This window comes from Dicentrarchus labrax, unplaced genomic scaffold, assembly GCF_905237075.1.
Source record: "Dicentrarchus labrax unplaced genomic scaffold, dlabrax2021, whole genome shotgun sequence".
Taxonomy (NCBI): Eukaryota; Metazoa; Chordata; class Actinopteri; family Moronidae; genus Dicentrarchus; species Dicentrarchus labrax.
Window position 1 is genome coordinate 12,130,709 of NW_026136712.1, and position 15,569 is coordinate 12,146,277.

The 15,569-nt window shown below is 39.3% G+C and overlaps 2 protein-coding genes across 2 annotated transcripts; both read left to right on the plus strand.

The window, feature by feature from the left end:
• slc4a1b (solute carrier family 4 member 1b (Diego blood group)) lies at positions 1-10,086 on the plus strand. Its single transcript, XM_051418377.1, is given in 19 exon segments — positions 1-150; positions 2,014-2,060; positions 3,050-3,230; positions 3,503-3,638; positions 4,594-4,666; positions 5,033-5,075; positions 5,194-5,378; positions 5,856-6,066; positions 6,181-6,384; positions 6,474-6,622; positions 6,726-6,920; positions 7,038-7,233; positions 7,236-7,285; positions 7,444-7,533; positions 7,648-7,814; positions 7,916-8,157; positions 8,282-8,451; positions 8,960-9,133; positions 9,267-10,086. Coding segments are annotated over 17 exon segments (2,523 nt in total). The 5' UTR covers positions 1-150; positions 2,014-2,060; positions 3,050-3,073; the 3' UTR covers positions 9,348-10,086.
• Positions 10,087-10,547: 461 nt separating this feature from the next.
• Positions 10,548-15,216, plus strand: LOC127373272 (nucleolar transcription factor 1-B-like). Its single transcript, XM_051417603.1, has 13 exons — positions 10,548-10,869; positions 10,989-11,164; positions 11,423-11,491; positions 11,770-11,807; positions 12,516-12,657; positions 12,764-12,805; positions 12,888-12,947; positions 13,217-13,278; positions 13,377-13,566; positions 13,663-13,710; positions 13,804-13,866; positions 14,201-14,263; positions 14,341-15,216. The coding sequence occupies exons 1-13, from the start codon at positions 10,752-10,754 to the stop codon at positions 14,398-14,400; spliced, it is 1,131 nt and encodes a 376-aa protein (XP_051273563.1). The 5' UTR covers positions 10,548-10,751; the 3' UTR covers positions 14,401-15,216.
• The last annotated feature ends 353 nt before the right edge of the window (positions 15,217-15,569 follow it).

Sequence of the window (15,569 nt, forward strand, 5' to 3'; positions counted from 1 at the left end):
GCATGTATTAGTCCCTCCCATTATCAGACAGCATGCACACATACACACAGAGGCAGCTTTAAAGAGGTGGTGTTTATAAAGTCACGCTTTTTTGCCATTGTGGGGTCAGTCGCTTGTCACTGCTATCGGCTTGGCGAGTGCCTGCAGGAGGTAAGTGTCACCTTTTCTGCTACAGTTGTGAATGGTATTTGTGCAATAATAAAAGTAAAGCTGTAACTTTGTAACATGAAAAATATGGGAACAGAGCACTTCTTGGAACCTGCACACTTTATTATTGCTGTTTGTCAATGCTGCAGGACTGAACCTATTGCTGAACTAAAAAGCTTTGCAAACACATTAAGTCCTAGAATGGAGTCGAAGGTTGCAGATTTCATGGCTAATAAAGTGCTTAATAATGTGGGATAACTGAGGAGGAAATTTGACATTCATTACAAAATGCATAGAGAAGGCTCTCCAGGAATCCAAGTCCTTGGGTGACACAACAGTTAGTAGAACCGATTAACGCTGAGAGGCAAAACATCTACGCAGCAGGTCCAGTTTCATAATTTCCTATAATGTGTACGTGTGTTTCTCAGATTTAATGCTGCAACTTCAGAAGAGTTAAAAGAAGGCCGAACATCAGTTTAAAAAAAACCAACACAAATTATGTAACGTGAAAGAAGTGATCTATCTATCTATCTATGTATGTATAGGTTCCTGCAAATGTATCTTTGCAGATTTCTGTAACATGTCAAGACTCACATGTCTCAGATGTCTATATATATAAATATATATATAATTTTAGATATATTTTATATATATATATATATATATATATATATATATAGTCATCTGTCATCTCAGGGCAGATTGTGAGTCTCGACAGAAATCTGCAAAGATACATTTGCAGGAACCTCTGTACCAGTGTGTGTACTGCAAAATGCCTACTCTTATGGTAAATGGACCTGTACTTGTAGAGCGCCTTTCTAGTCTTCCGGCCACTCAAAGCGCTTTTACACTACGTGCCACGTTCGCCCTTCTACACACATTCATACAACGATGGCAAAGCCCATCGAACACAAACTGACACATTTATACACATTCACAGCATCGGGAAGCAATTTGGGGTTCAGTATCTTGCTCAAGGATACTTCGTCCACTAATCGGAAGGTTGGCAGTCCAATCCCTGGCTCCACCCGCTGCATTTTGAGGTGTCCTTGAGCAAGATACTGAATGCCAAATTGCTCTGAATGCTGTGTCATCAGCGTATAAGGGTGTCCCTTAGTTTCCGTTTTGGATGAGCGGCTGGCACTTTGCATGGCAGCCACTGCTACCAGTGTGTGAATGGGTGAATGTGGCATGTAGTGTAAGCACTTTCAGTGGTTGGAAGACTAGAAAGGTGCTATATAAGTTCAGTCCATTTACCAAATAACATAATGCATATCTTTTCATTGTACAAATGCATTGTGCAAATTTGTACTTGATGACTCTCTCTCTCTCTCTCTCTCTCTCTCTCTCTCTCTCTCTCTCTCTCTCTCTCACTCTTTCTCACAGACACACACACACACACACACAAATGGACGGCGTCCAATCGGTCTAATCTGAATCGTCCACCCCTTTGCTCCGTTGTGTTTTGGAAATAAATCCTTCTGTTGTCACAGACAACTTCAGTGCTCCGGTCTAATCGGAGATAAAATGGACACTCTGGAGATATCTGACATAAGACTGAAGTCATCTACCAACTACAACCTGAAGCTATATTTCCCATTCAATTCAAGTCTTTTTTGCGAATGTAAAAATTCAACTTCCAAGCAAAGTTTTGAATGAGCAAAGTTATAAGAACCTCATTAGTTCTGGAGATATACACCCAACACACAAATGTCATTCAAACTGTAAAATGTGTATGAAAGTGAATTTGAAGATGAAATGGGGAACATATTCTCAGTTCATATTATTTACTGTGTTACTGAAAAGAATGTCTAAGTGTGAAAAATGTGAAAAATAGAAAAACAGTTTCCATTGTGTCTGTTCCAGCTGCCTGGAACATCAACACCAACGCCAACCCCGGTGCAGAGTGTCAGGTAAGGGGCACACACACACACACACACACACACACACACACACACACACACACACACACACACACACACACACACTCATCCACTCTAGGCACACGACATGTATTGACAGTCCAAACATGTCCAGGTTGAGCCCTTAAGTCATGTCCACACCGGAAACTAGCAGTGGCCCAGAGCCTGGAGCCTGCTGGTTGTTGAGGCAGAACAAATACCGTGTTTACGTTATAGACACAAAGTGTCACCTGGACCTCACCTTTCCACATTATCCTGATCCATATCCACACTGGTGCTGCCAAGAACATTATATAAATGACAGCTGCTTCATGTTCTTCATAATGCAGGCTGCTGCAGTGGAAAAACAACACCTAAAATATCATCAGTGTTTTTGTAAACACATATCACAACTATCAACATAAAATGAATATTATTATTTTATTTATTATTCAGAGACAACTATAAGGATATTTTTTTTCAAGACTGCTGAAAAACAACACTCACTTCTGTACATTGAAACAGTTGAAAATTACTTCTTAAGTTGAAGTTAAAAAGAGGTCAGATCAAGAGAGTATTAAAATGACAGTGTTTTTAGTAAATAAGTTCCTTCTTACTCGTTCTAAAAGATGGCAACTTTCCTGACACAAGGAACAATTAAAGCAACCAAAAAGCCTAACCCTAACAACCTAATCAAAAGTAACTTACAGAACATTTACAGAATATAAAAGCTATTTGTACTAACATTCCCCCTCTAATTCAGGTTAGAGAGCAAATATTCTAAGATTTGCTCTCATACTTTACTCACAGTGACTCACATTCACAGGTAGGAAGTGGCCAGTAAAACCACAGTTGTTCACCACATGCTTAAGCTGTTTTTGTGGGAGGTGCAAGTTTATTTTATCCACCTGTCCGTGCAAATTTTCACTCTCAGTCTCACTCTCCTACATTCATGTCCTTATCAGCCGGTGTTTTCCTCTGTTTTGTCTCTGTGCCTTCAGAGGTACGTGGCGCTGAAGGAGCTAATGAAGGACCAGAAGCAACAGACCTACTGGCAGGAGACAGGCCGATGGGGGGGCTACGAGGAGAGCTTCGACCCTCAGGCAGGGGTTTGGGGATCCTCGCACATCTCCTACCTCACCTTCAAGAGCCTCATCCAGCTCCGACGCACCATGAACACAGGTCAGTGGGGGAAAACAATGATTATATGAGCATGAAATCATTTTCTGTGATGGAAAGAACATTTAGTCAAGTATTGCACTTAAGTAGATTTTCTATGTAATGTTATACTTGTACTGCACTACTTTATAAGAGAAATATTTACATGTATCTGACATTTTGATATTTACTTGTAACTGAGTATTTCTCCACCGTGGTATTACTATTTTTACTTTGGTAGTTTTCTCTCCTCTTTGTGGTCATCTCTGAATATCCAACTTGTTCCTTTTGTCAAGGGGTGACGATTTTCGACTGTGAAGAGCGGACTCTGGCCAGCATCGCTGAGAAGATGGTCAACGAGATGGTTAACAAGAAGGAGATCAGACCTGGAGACCGGGAAGGAGTGCTGAAATCTCTGCTTCAAAACCGCAGGTATCCTTCAAGACATCACCCAACTGTGACTCAAACATAAATGACCTACATTTAGGCTTTTAGCTGATGCTGTTATCCAAAGGTGCAAGTGAGAAGGTTTCAGTATCTTGCTCAGAGAATGTTGAGCAGAACACATAGCTATTGTGGAGATCGAACCTGTAATTATGAAACACCGTCTCTGACCGCCGAACCACTCTGCCTGTCTGCTTAAGTCTTTATTAAAGGTCATCAACGTGTACTGTAGTTACCTCAGGTCACTCTATATACTGTCACTGTGTTTTCAAACTTTTGTTCAATAAGAAAATATTGATACTAAAATATATCAGAATCAGCCTTTAAAGGAGACATTATGGGAAATACTTTTTTGCCTTCTTGCAGAGAGTTTGATGACAAGTTGGATACCACTCTTACGTCTGTCTGTTAATTATAAGCCAGCTGCTGGTTAACACAGCTTAGCTCACCAATTAACATGGTATAACAATTATTGGAAATAACAATTCACAGTTTTATGAGGGAGTATTTATTGGCTGGGACCAGTAACTCTCTTGCATCTCCACTGGTTACCTGGCATCTGGTCCCTGTAGTTAGTGAGCTTTAGAGGTACTAGTAGGCAGATTTTGTTACTTTTGGACAGAGCCAGGCTAGCTGTTTCCCCCTGTTTCCAGTCTTTATGCTAAGCTAAGCTAACATGGCTACTAGCTTCTTAGATTCACCTAAGTGTGACATTGATTTTCTCCTAGAAAATGAATCATCACTTCTTACTGACTTCCCTTTTGAACTATAGGTTTGAATAAAATGAATGAAACATTCAACAATGAAAACTCATTTAGCTAAAGATGAAAATACACCAGCCCCTCATCTATTACTTACTTATTTTGATGAATGATTGCTATCACTGCTGCCACTCAGTCTGACACAAAAACAGCCGATGACACGTGCTGTTTTCTCCCTGCAGCCAATCAGATGACCCAGAGAGCCAAGCCCTGACTGATGGGTTGGACTTGCAGAAGTTCTCAGTCAAGGAAAGGGTAAGTTCTTCCACTGATCTGATCATCCAACTGATGATGATAACATGATAACATGATCTGATATCATGACAATGGGGAGACGATGGCAGCGAGCTAAAAGGTAAAACTGACTTCTAGCGTCAGACCAGTCAGTCTGTCATTCAGAGGAGTAAAGATTTTAGAGGATCCTGTTTTTATTTTTAGATGCATGCCTTCAGAATGTTTTTTACATACTTTTTTTTGGATAAATTGATTATTTAAAAGTACTACAGATTATTGTGGCTATCTCTTCTTTAAAAATATATTTGTTTAGAATATAGTGATCATTATGGGGATGGGAAAGTCTGATGTTTGCTCACCAGGTCTGCTCATTCTGTATTCCTTTAGAGGGAGGAATCTGACAGTGTAGAGGCCTCCATGGTGCTAGTAGGTAAGCCAGTGGTTGCATTGTTTGAGATTGTTTGAGTTTTACAACATGTGTGTGTTTATTTGTTTATTTATATGTGCCTGCTTATTTACAATATAATATTTCTGTCTCTTTGAACCAGGAGCCTTGGACTTTCTGGAAAGGCCCACAGTTGTGTTTGTACGTCTGAAGGAATCGCTGGTGCTCGACTCTGCCTTGGAGGCCCCGGTGCCTTTACGCTTCGTCTTTGTTCTGGTTGGCCCAAGCAAGACCGACATGGACTACCACGAGACTGGCCGTGCTATGGCAGCACTAATGGCTGATAAAGTGAGTTAGCTGAGCCTTTATAAAAACCTTGAACCTATATAAAATATCCATATAAATTGTATTATAGTAACTGTGCATTATTGTTTTGAATTTCCATGTTCAAGCATTACAGTCATTCATTCAAATTGCCGAGTCCAAATTCAGTCTTAAGTTCTCTGCACTGGAGTCCAAACCTGAGAAGGGAGCTTTTGCATGTATTTGATAATAAATTAAACTCTTTCGTGTTGGAGGCATCTTCATCTGATACTTTACTTGTGACATACAACGGTTACATCATCCTATCAAAGATTGAAGTGGCATGGTCAGGTTTAGATGTAGGCCTTTTATAACTTGGAGAATGACTCAAAGTATAAATACATAGTACAATTGTTTCACAAAGTTTCATAAGAAATGTTTAGAAGCTGGAAATGTATTACCAGTCTGCTATCAAAGTTAACTATCTGAAGTTTTAATAACCCTCCACTATCTCCATCCCAGGTGTTCAATCAGGCAGCGTTTCAGGCAAAGAGCGCCCGTGAGCTGACAGACGCCGTGGTCGACTTCATGGACTGCAGCATCGTCATCCCGCCCACCGAGATCCAGAACGAGGCGATGCTCAGTTCGATTATCAGCTTTCAGAAGAAACTGCTGCAGGACAGGTTACAGGCCTCCGAACCCCCACTCCGCCTGGACTCAAAGCCTCGGAGGGGTGAGTCAGTCACAGAACTTTATTTTTTATACAACACCGACATAAACAAGCCAATTATATGTTGGAACTGTTTGCTATCTTCAAACTTTAGTATTCACTTTTGTTTTACCCCAGTTTCCATCTCTAGCGGGCCTCCACCTGAAGACCCCTTGTCCCGCACTGGTCGACCGTTTGGCGGCATGATTCGAGACATGAAGCGGCGCTACCAGTACTACAAGAGTGACCTCACAGATGCTCTTAACGCGCAGGTCCTTGCTGCCGTCATCTTCATCTATTTTGCCGCCCTGTCTCCTGCCATCACCTTTGGAGGACTGCTGGGTATGTGTGCATGTTTGTATAGGCGTGGTGTTGCTGCAGTATGTGACAGATCCTATAATAATATTTTGCCGTTGTCTTTGCCACTACAGCTGATAAGGTGGACAACATGATGGGTGTTCCAGAGCTCCTCATCTCCACCAGCATTCAGGGGATCATCTTCTGCTTCATCGCTGCTCAGCCAGTCCTGGTCATTGGTTTCTCTGGTCCTCTCTTAGTGTTTGAGGAGGCATTCTTTGCTGTAAGTTGTAACACTGAAACATATCCACCTACTTTTTTTTATAGTCTTTTCTGATCAATATGATCCCACTGAACTCACCTCGTCCTCTGTTTCCTTCACTCAGTTCTGCAAGTCCCAGGGCATTGAGTATATTGTGGGTAGAGTGTGGGTTGGAGTGTGGCTGGTCATCATTGTGGTGGTCATTGTTGCGTTTGAGGGCAGCTTCCTGGTGCGTTTCATCTCCCGCTTCACCCAGGAAATCTTCTCCATCCTCATCTCCCTCATCTTCATCTATGAGACCTTTGCCAAGCTAGGGAGGGTAAAACCATCTTCATCCATTTCATCTCTCCAAATGAAATCTCATGTCTGTGATTATTGTTCTGTGTCACATGGCCAGATTACAATTCTTCCTCGCTCTCTCCTGACTTCTCTTTAGACCTTTAAGGCCCATCCACTGATTCTGAATTACGATCATCTGAATTCAACTATAGAGAATCCCTGGCACTCGAAGGTGGAAGAGACAGTCATATATGACAATGCTACTGGAAACTCAACTGTCATTGTCAACACTATTAAGCCACCTTACCCCAACACAGCCCTGCTCTCCATGTGCCTCATGTTAGGCTGCTTCTTTATCGCTTTTTCCTGCGGCAGTTCAAAAATGGCACTTTTCTGCCTGGAAAGGTGAGTTGGCGAAGATTGTGCGACCATTTGCAGATTATTTCGTTAAAGACTATTCCCAGTTACAAATGAACCAGTTATCAATATTTTTTACATTTTAATAACTGATATATTTATAATTGATTAATTGATTTTCTTTGTTTCTGGTGTATGCTTACCAGGTCAGACGTTTGCTTGGAGACTTTGGTGTACCTATTTCCATTTTCCTCATGGTTGTCGTGGACTACAATATTGAGGATACCTACACTCAGGTTGGCCCCCATGTCTAAGTCTAGTTTATGCTCCCAGTAAACACAAAGAGAGAATTTTACACTAAGAACACTGTAACTTTTTTTAAAGCACACAAAACTGTTTTCTCTCTGCAGAAACTAGTGGTTCCCAAAGGTCTGATGGTGTCCAACCCAGCCAAAAGAGGCTGGCTTATCAATCCCTTTGGAGAGCACCAGGGATTCCCTGTGTGGCTGATGTTTGCAAGCTGCGTTCCAGCCATGCTTGTCTTCATTCTGATCTTTCTGGAGTCTCAGATCACAACGTAAGTCAACAACAACATCGCTTACCTAATTATCAACCTCAGAAAACATTACATTTCCCAGTTTTGGCCAAACTTGATTCACGTGTCATGTCTGTTAACAGACTGATTGTGAGTAAACCTGAGAGGAAGATGGTCAAAGGCTCTGGGTTCCACTATGATTTGCTGGTTTTAGTCGGCATGGGAGGACTCGGTGCAATATTTGGTGTGCCATGGCTCAGCGCTGCCACGGTGCGATCTGTCACCCATGCCAACGCCCTCACTGTCATGAGCAAGGGACCAAAACCGGTGATTGAGAAGGTGATAGAGCAGAGGGTCAGTGGCATTCTGGTGGCGTTGCTGGTTGGTACGTGCCGTCTAATCATCCAGTCTTAATGTATCTTTTTCTACAACTGCATGTCTAGAAATCTACAGGTCTGTCATTCAAGCACAGTACACCATACTTTATCTGAACGTCTATTTGTGCCAAGGTCTGTCAATTCTGATGGAGCCGATCCTAAAGATGATTCCAATGTCCGCCTTGTTTGGGATCTTTCTCTACATGGGAGTTACATCACTCAATGGCATCCAGCTGTGGGATCGTATGTTGCTTCTGCTAATCCCTAAGAAATATCACCCTGATGAACCCTACGCCACCAGAGTAAGAGTCCCATGATTACAGGATAACTGAAGTGCTTTAGAAACAGCATGCAACACATATGTTTTCATGATGATTCATGATTTTATTTGTTATATCTTGACATGGAATCATATTATAGCCAATAATTATGAAGCACACCAGGGCTAATTCACTTTAAGTTTAAATGTTCCACACATACCAGTACTTCTGTAGAAGGTTACAAGTGTAATGTTGTTAAACAACCAGTAGCGAAATTTAACTAAGTACATTTACTCAAGTAGTGTCCTTAAGTACAATTTTTAGGTACTTGTACTTTATTTTTCATGCTCCTTTAGACTCCACAACCATTCAGATGGAAATATTTACTCCACTGCAATTATTTTACATCTTTAAGAGCTACATATATAATATAAATATAGAAAATATGATGTTTTGTTATAAATTGAACTAATGTATATATAAACTCATATCATGTATTGACCATGCAGTCATCATCTATGTGACTAATATTTAACATGTTTTACTGCAGGTGAGCACGGGACGAATGCATTTTTTCACAGCCATCCAGGTTGTCTGCCTTGCCGTTTTGTGGATTATTAAGTCCAGTCCAGTATCCCTCGCACTTCCCTTCATACTCATCCTTACCATCCCACTACGCATGTTCATGACCGGGCGTCTCTTCACTGAACTGGAAATGAAATGTGTAAGTGGTTACCTCTTGTTATTTGAATAAAGTAACACAGATGTAAGCAGCACCTTTAGGAATATATAAAGCCTGAAAGGATATATGAGATGTATGTGTGGGTGTTAAGCACATTTTTTTCTGTCGGTTTTAGCTGGATGCTGACGACGCCAAAGTGACTTTCGAGGAGGAGCCGGGGCAGGATGTATATTGTGAATCTCAAATGCCATTGTAGATGTATCTTTTGTGACAGCTGCCAGCAACATTTAATTTTAACAGAAAGATATTTATTTTATATATGGCTCAAATGAATGTTTCATCTAGCTATGAGCACATGTTTTGAGTGTTTTTTTTCATGAAAAATGCAGATATAGATTTATCTTTATAGTAAAAACTGTCAGACATTCCTGAAGAGTTTTAAACAGTCACTCAGGTAAATTATTTGCATTATGTTGTTTTGTTTCTAATAGCTTGTGCCTTACACTCTGCTGGAAGTTCATAAAACATTATTATTTTTTATAAAGAACAAATATGTAAATGTTTTTAAAGCATTTATAATAGATGAAATCAAAGTGAAATAAAAAAATCTTCATCATCATTCCAGCACTCCAAAAATGGACAGATCAAATGCTGAATGGAAAATATTAAAAGCCAAAATTGTATGTTTTTCCAAGCAATTGTACATTGAATGTAATGTTGCAACATGTGCAACTTGTTGTATTCACTTGCTTAATGCAAGTAAAATCCATCTCTGAATTAAATAATACATGATTTATAAAGCAATGATGCAAGCAAAGTGTAGATATTTTATCAAGAATAACACTGGAGAGCAAGAAGACAACACCACAATACAGGGAGAGAGAAAACTTTGAATTCTTGTGTGTGTTTTTAAAATGTAGCTATGCTGTGTGTTGTGTAACTGTCTTCTTATCAACTTTCTATGAATAATAAAAAACTACCTCCAAAAAGACAAATCAGCTTAGTTTCATTGGATGTGGCTAGCTTTTGATTAGGGTTAAGCAAAGCAGGGACCAATTAAATGATTTACAAGTTTATAATTGATTATTTCTCACTTTGGTAACTGTACATACATTAACAATATGAGTGGGACACCAGAATAAAAATAGGATGGGTGCTCTCACATATCAATCTTGACATCATTTCAAAATGCAATACACTAAAACAATGTCCAGGCATTTTATAGATTTTTTAAATTTTTTTAAATATATTATTCATATCAGATAATTTAGTGCCATGATTTGACACCCTCCCGCTCAAACAGATGGCGCTTCCCAACCTCAACGCTGGTCTGAGAAGCTTGTCATCCGCCAATAAACACGGAGAAGAAAAAGAGACAGCTCATTGGCCGTTTTCTGGCTATCTTACATGACGCACCTCCTTTCTCGTTCCTGATTGGTTGTTCGCTCAGCAAAGACCCGCCCACCACGCATGGCGGATTCTACACGTTGTTGTTGGCTAAAAGAAAAACAAGTGAACGGTCCATGTGGTGTATTTGTAATACGGTAACAACGGCGCTTGTAACGGTAGCGTATCGTTAAAGTTAAAGTTAAATACCGCTAACTGTTTTTTTTAATTTGTTGGTAAGTAAACTAAGTTTTATAGGTTAGCTAACTGGCTAATGCTGAACAGTTTCCGGGAGGAGTCCAGTTTGTGTACAACTACCGGTAACAACAACAAGACTTCTGCAGTTTATCGGGAGAAAATGAAAGAAAATAATGCTGAGGATGAAACATCTGGTGGGTACAGTTCAATAAACAGTAACACAGTCTTTAAATTCTTTCTTGCCATTTGATATTAAACTCTTATAATGCTGAGAGCTGCCTGTGATTGGTCTAATGAATGCTGTTAATTACAGATTGGACCAAGGCAAACCTCCAGAAGCTCTATGCTGCAATGAAAACCAGCATCCCAGAACAAGACAGAATGAGCGAGTATACTGAAGGACTGAAAGCTGTTGACTGGCAGAAGGTAGCTTTCCCTCCTTTCTCTGCTCTGGCATGCAGGAGAAAGTGGATGGACATTTTGCAGGAGGTGAGTCACAGTTTAGCCCTTAACTTAAACTTAAAGGCCCACTCAGTAGCTTTTGTATTTTTGATACATTTGTCTTATAAACAGATAACTACAACATTATGTATCACCACAGTAATTAAACCCTTTTCATTTGTTACCATTAAGGTGTATATGTTTTTCTTTTTAGATTTGACGGTCTGAGCTGAAGTAAATATGAAGACAGACTATAAAAGATCAATGTTGTTAGTTCAATGTTATATCCTTGTTGTTCTTACTCAGATGCGAAAGACTCGGACCCTCACAGAGCTCCTTGTTGAAGCCGAAGATAGCCTTTCCAGTCCTGGCCAGGTGAGCACAGTGCACATAAGCTTTAAAGAGCTTCATGTTGTTAAAGCAAAAATTTCTCTCTGCAGTGTCTAGTGTCTAGTAGTCACGAGTTCAGTAGTGTCAACTAATACAGATCTCCTGCAAAACAATAATGACTCATCAGTCTTGAAACTTATGAGGTGTATTGTTTTGTTGATTATATTATATTCATATGACAATAGTTCATTGGGAGGGCACATATTTGATTGATCTTGAAATATTAATTGTCTTCAAATTAATGTGTGACCTCTGAACAACAGACTAAAGATGCGAAGAGCCTGCCTCCCAAGCCTGCTTTGTAAGCCACACACACACACACACACACACACACACACACACACACACACACACACACACACACTCTGTACAGTAACAGTGACTGACAGTTGAGCTTAGAAATGACTTGTTTTGCTTAGTTTTATGTTCACAAACAAGCAACTTGCATATCATTCAATATTTTTTATCATATTCACTCTAATCACTCAGTGTCATCTAATATAATTTCCTTATTCGTTTTATAAATTATAAATTCACTGTGAAGCTTCATGTGAGTGGGTGAAAAGTAATTACCACCACCATAGTGGATGAGGATGTTATTGGAGCCGCCAGTTCAGAAGGAGCCAAAAGCAAAGTGCATTCTTAAGGCACAGTCGTACTTAGACTAATAATCAAACAGCAGCAGGCAGCAGAGATGATGCTGTAAACTTTAATTGAATCTTTTCACAGCTTTTAAGTGTCGACAAAGGCAATACAGTAACTTTTATACCATGACAAAACATTTGAAATATGTGTTTATCAAGGGTGCGTCACACTGGAGCCCTCAAAAGGTGACCTCAATTAGATCCTCATCCAATATGCCATTCACTAGAGGTTTGCCTTATTATAGACTCGGCTTTTAATCAGTTTTTATTGTTGGTTTAATGAACTAAACAAGCTGACAACAAGGATGCAAGCATAATTTGCCAGTAGCTGAGCATATGTTGTGTGTGTTTTTGTGTGTCTTTAGCAATGGCTATAATCTTTTCTGCAAAGAGCAAGTGTCATCTATGGCGGGCGTCAAAAGAAATGACTACGTGAGTAAATGGGCCCAACGTTGGCGAGATTTGACGGAAAAACAGCGGGACGAGTACAGCACACGCTGCAAAGAGGTATGAACTGTTGCAAATGGAATATAATAACTTGTTCTCTGAAATCAAGATTATCATGTTGGGACACCGTAAAAATCAGTTTAATTAAATACTTTTTTTTTTTCAGCTGAAGAGGCAGTACTCGATCAAGCTGGACAAATATCTGATGGTAAGTAAGTTGCAAGACTGTAGGTGCAGCTATGAGCTGATGCTGACGGACTTTGTGTTAAGATGATGTTTATGTTCCTCAGACTTTTGATGAAAAGGAGCAGCAGCAGATCATAAATAAGCATGGCATCAAAAGACCGAAGGTGAGCGGTAACAGATTCTGATTCTCTCTCTCTCTCTCTCTCTCTCTCTCTCTCTCTCTCTCTCTCTCTCTCTCTCTCTCTCTGTCTTTCTCTCTGTCTTTCTCTCTTTGTCACTATGCCTATATAAACAACAACCAGGGGCAGATCTAGAGAAATATTCACAGAGTGGCAAGAGGATGGCATGGAGCGAAAGAATATGATTTAGGCCACCCCTCTAGATCCAACCCTACAACAACAACTACTCAGTGGGGATTCTTTTTTTAATGCAGGTCATTAAAAGACAAGTGAATCGTGTCAAGAAACTTCCTGGCGAGCCCAAGATGCCAGCTAAGTGAGAATGACCTTCAAACAACATTTATGAGCAACAAATCAAATTCATGGTTGTCTATCTACAGACAAACATGTAACTGAATTTTTCTTTACTTGCAGATCCAGTAATTCATTTTTCTGCAAAGATCAGATGGAACTTCTTAAGAGGGAATTTCCAAATTCAAAGGAGCGCTTCATCAAGGCCAACCAAATATGGAAGAACCTTACCAATATGGAGAAGCAATGCTACAAAGTGAAAGTCAATGAAAATTTTAGAAAATACACGATGGAGCTGCAGAAGTGGTTTAAGGTATAAAGAACCCTCTCCTTGTAATGTTTTTATTAAATCTAGGCAGTTTTTTTCCTTTCAAACTCAAACAAATGTGTCACCTTTTACATTCTTCAGACATTGAAGCCAGAAGAGCAGAAACAATATCGGATGCGTAACCCCAGTGTAAGCACTTCCACACATTTGTTTCTCTCTTTAACGTTTCTTTTCTAACATTGTTTTCTTATATTCATAATATGCTGTACTTGTTCTTTGCAGAAACATAAATACCTTGATACAACAGTTTATAACATAAAAGAAGAAAGTTTGGACAGACCATCAGTAAGTTGGATGTGTTGATGCAACACACACTCTTCTTACACACACATTCATGATGTGACCAATGCACAACTCTCTGGTAGCGCAGGCAGTATTATAGTGAGGTTTACCAATGACTCACATTTTCACACAACTAATTATCAAATTCACTGGATTTATCCTAATTAATATATAGTCAATGGTATAACGTCAGTAAAGTCACAGTTAATTGTGTAATTTACTGTATGTCTAGAAGGAATAATATGATATAATTCATAGAATGAAAAGGATATTCTAAATGCTGCATTCAGGGTTTAAAAGCTCAATTATTAGTCTGAATGTATTGTATGTCACACAGGATTCAGAAGATGAAGACATGGAGGACAGCAGCGGTGATGAAGAAGAGGCGGAATGTGGAGAGGTTAGAATAAAAAAAAAATGTTTTGTACACTTGAACCGTCCACTGAGCTGTTATAAATATCAACTGTTGGTCCACAGGATGATAAGGAGGAAGGAGAAGAAGAAGTAAAGGATGACATCATGTTTGAGATTTATTAGATGGTGACGAGACGGACAGCCGAACACACAGACACACATCAAGTTCAGACCCGGATTCTGGATTTGAGATGATGAACGATCCCTCCGATGGCTGACTTTAACGCCACAATGTTTGGCAGCCATGTTGGATGGAAGGTTGCCAGCACCAGTGCTCTTCCGGACTACAAAGTGCCGTCGGACCCCAGACTCCCAGGGACCACAAAAGGCCCAGGTTACATACTGTGTTAAACTTCTTCAGAGTTTAAGTTTGGAAAAAAAAAAACACTATTACAGCATGTATTATATTAGAGTTCAGAATTGACTTAATCTGCTTCAGAAAAAGAAAAACTATTGTAACTGTAAGAAATAGTAGGTCCTCTGTAAAAAAAAACATGTTTTAAGACCTTCATTATCTCATCTTACATTGTGCTATTGTTACCTTGTTCTGTTCTAATCTGCCACTGGAATACTGTTGACGTTGGGTTAATAGATTCATCTGGTCCTTCCTACAACATTAATGCATCTGAGGTAAATCGAGCTATCCTTGTGAATAAAGGAGACTACGGGGACACCTTATTGTACCATTGCTCAACTATTTTCATACTATGATAACAAGTATGTATACATTTAGAGAAAGCACCACGAGGAGCAGATTTTACTAATGATGTTGGGCTCAAAATTGTTGAACAGTTAATCGAATTATGTGATTTGTATTATCAGCTGTTTTACATTTTTTTAAGTTTTGCAGTTTTTTTTTTATCATAGTACACCCTTGCATTTTATTGTTTGTTAAAAAAACAACAACTTTCTAATAAAGATGTTATGTAAAGATGTGAATTATTTTGGATTGTCTCATGAAAAAGAAAAGTTCACATATTAAGGCACAAACGAGAGCCACGATGGTTTATAATCAGAATCAGAAACACTTTATTGATCCCAGAGGGAAACTGTTTATCATATAGTTGCTCACATTAAAGAATATAAAATAAAAATAATTACATTACAATATCTAACACTATATATATAGAGTAGAACATTTCTATATGGGTATATACATGTAAAATACAATAAGATAAGACCCTAAGTGTGTACATTATAATACTGTATATAGAAGTAATGTATTTTACAGTATGTGGCCAGACACAAGTTTAATAAATAGTAGTAAGTACTGATAACGTTGAGAGTAATGC

Bases quoted from the DNA above. Each gene is read 5' to 3' on its own strand.
- LOC127373272 (XM_051417603.1), top strand. From the start codon at position 10,752: ATGCTGAACAGTTTCCGGGAGGAGTCCAGTTTGTGTACAACTACCGGT. The intron at 12,806-12,887 runs GTAAGTAAGTTG...TATGTTCCTCAG, and splicing joins AGCTGGACAAATATCTGATG to ACTTTTGATGAAAAGGAGCA. The intron at 12,948-13,216 runs GTGAGCGGTAAC...TTTTTAATGCAG, and splicing joins ATGGCATCAAAAGACCGAAG to GTCATTAAAAGACAAGTGAA.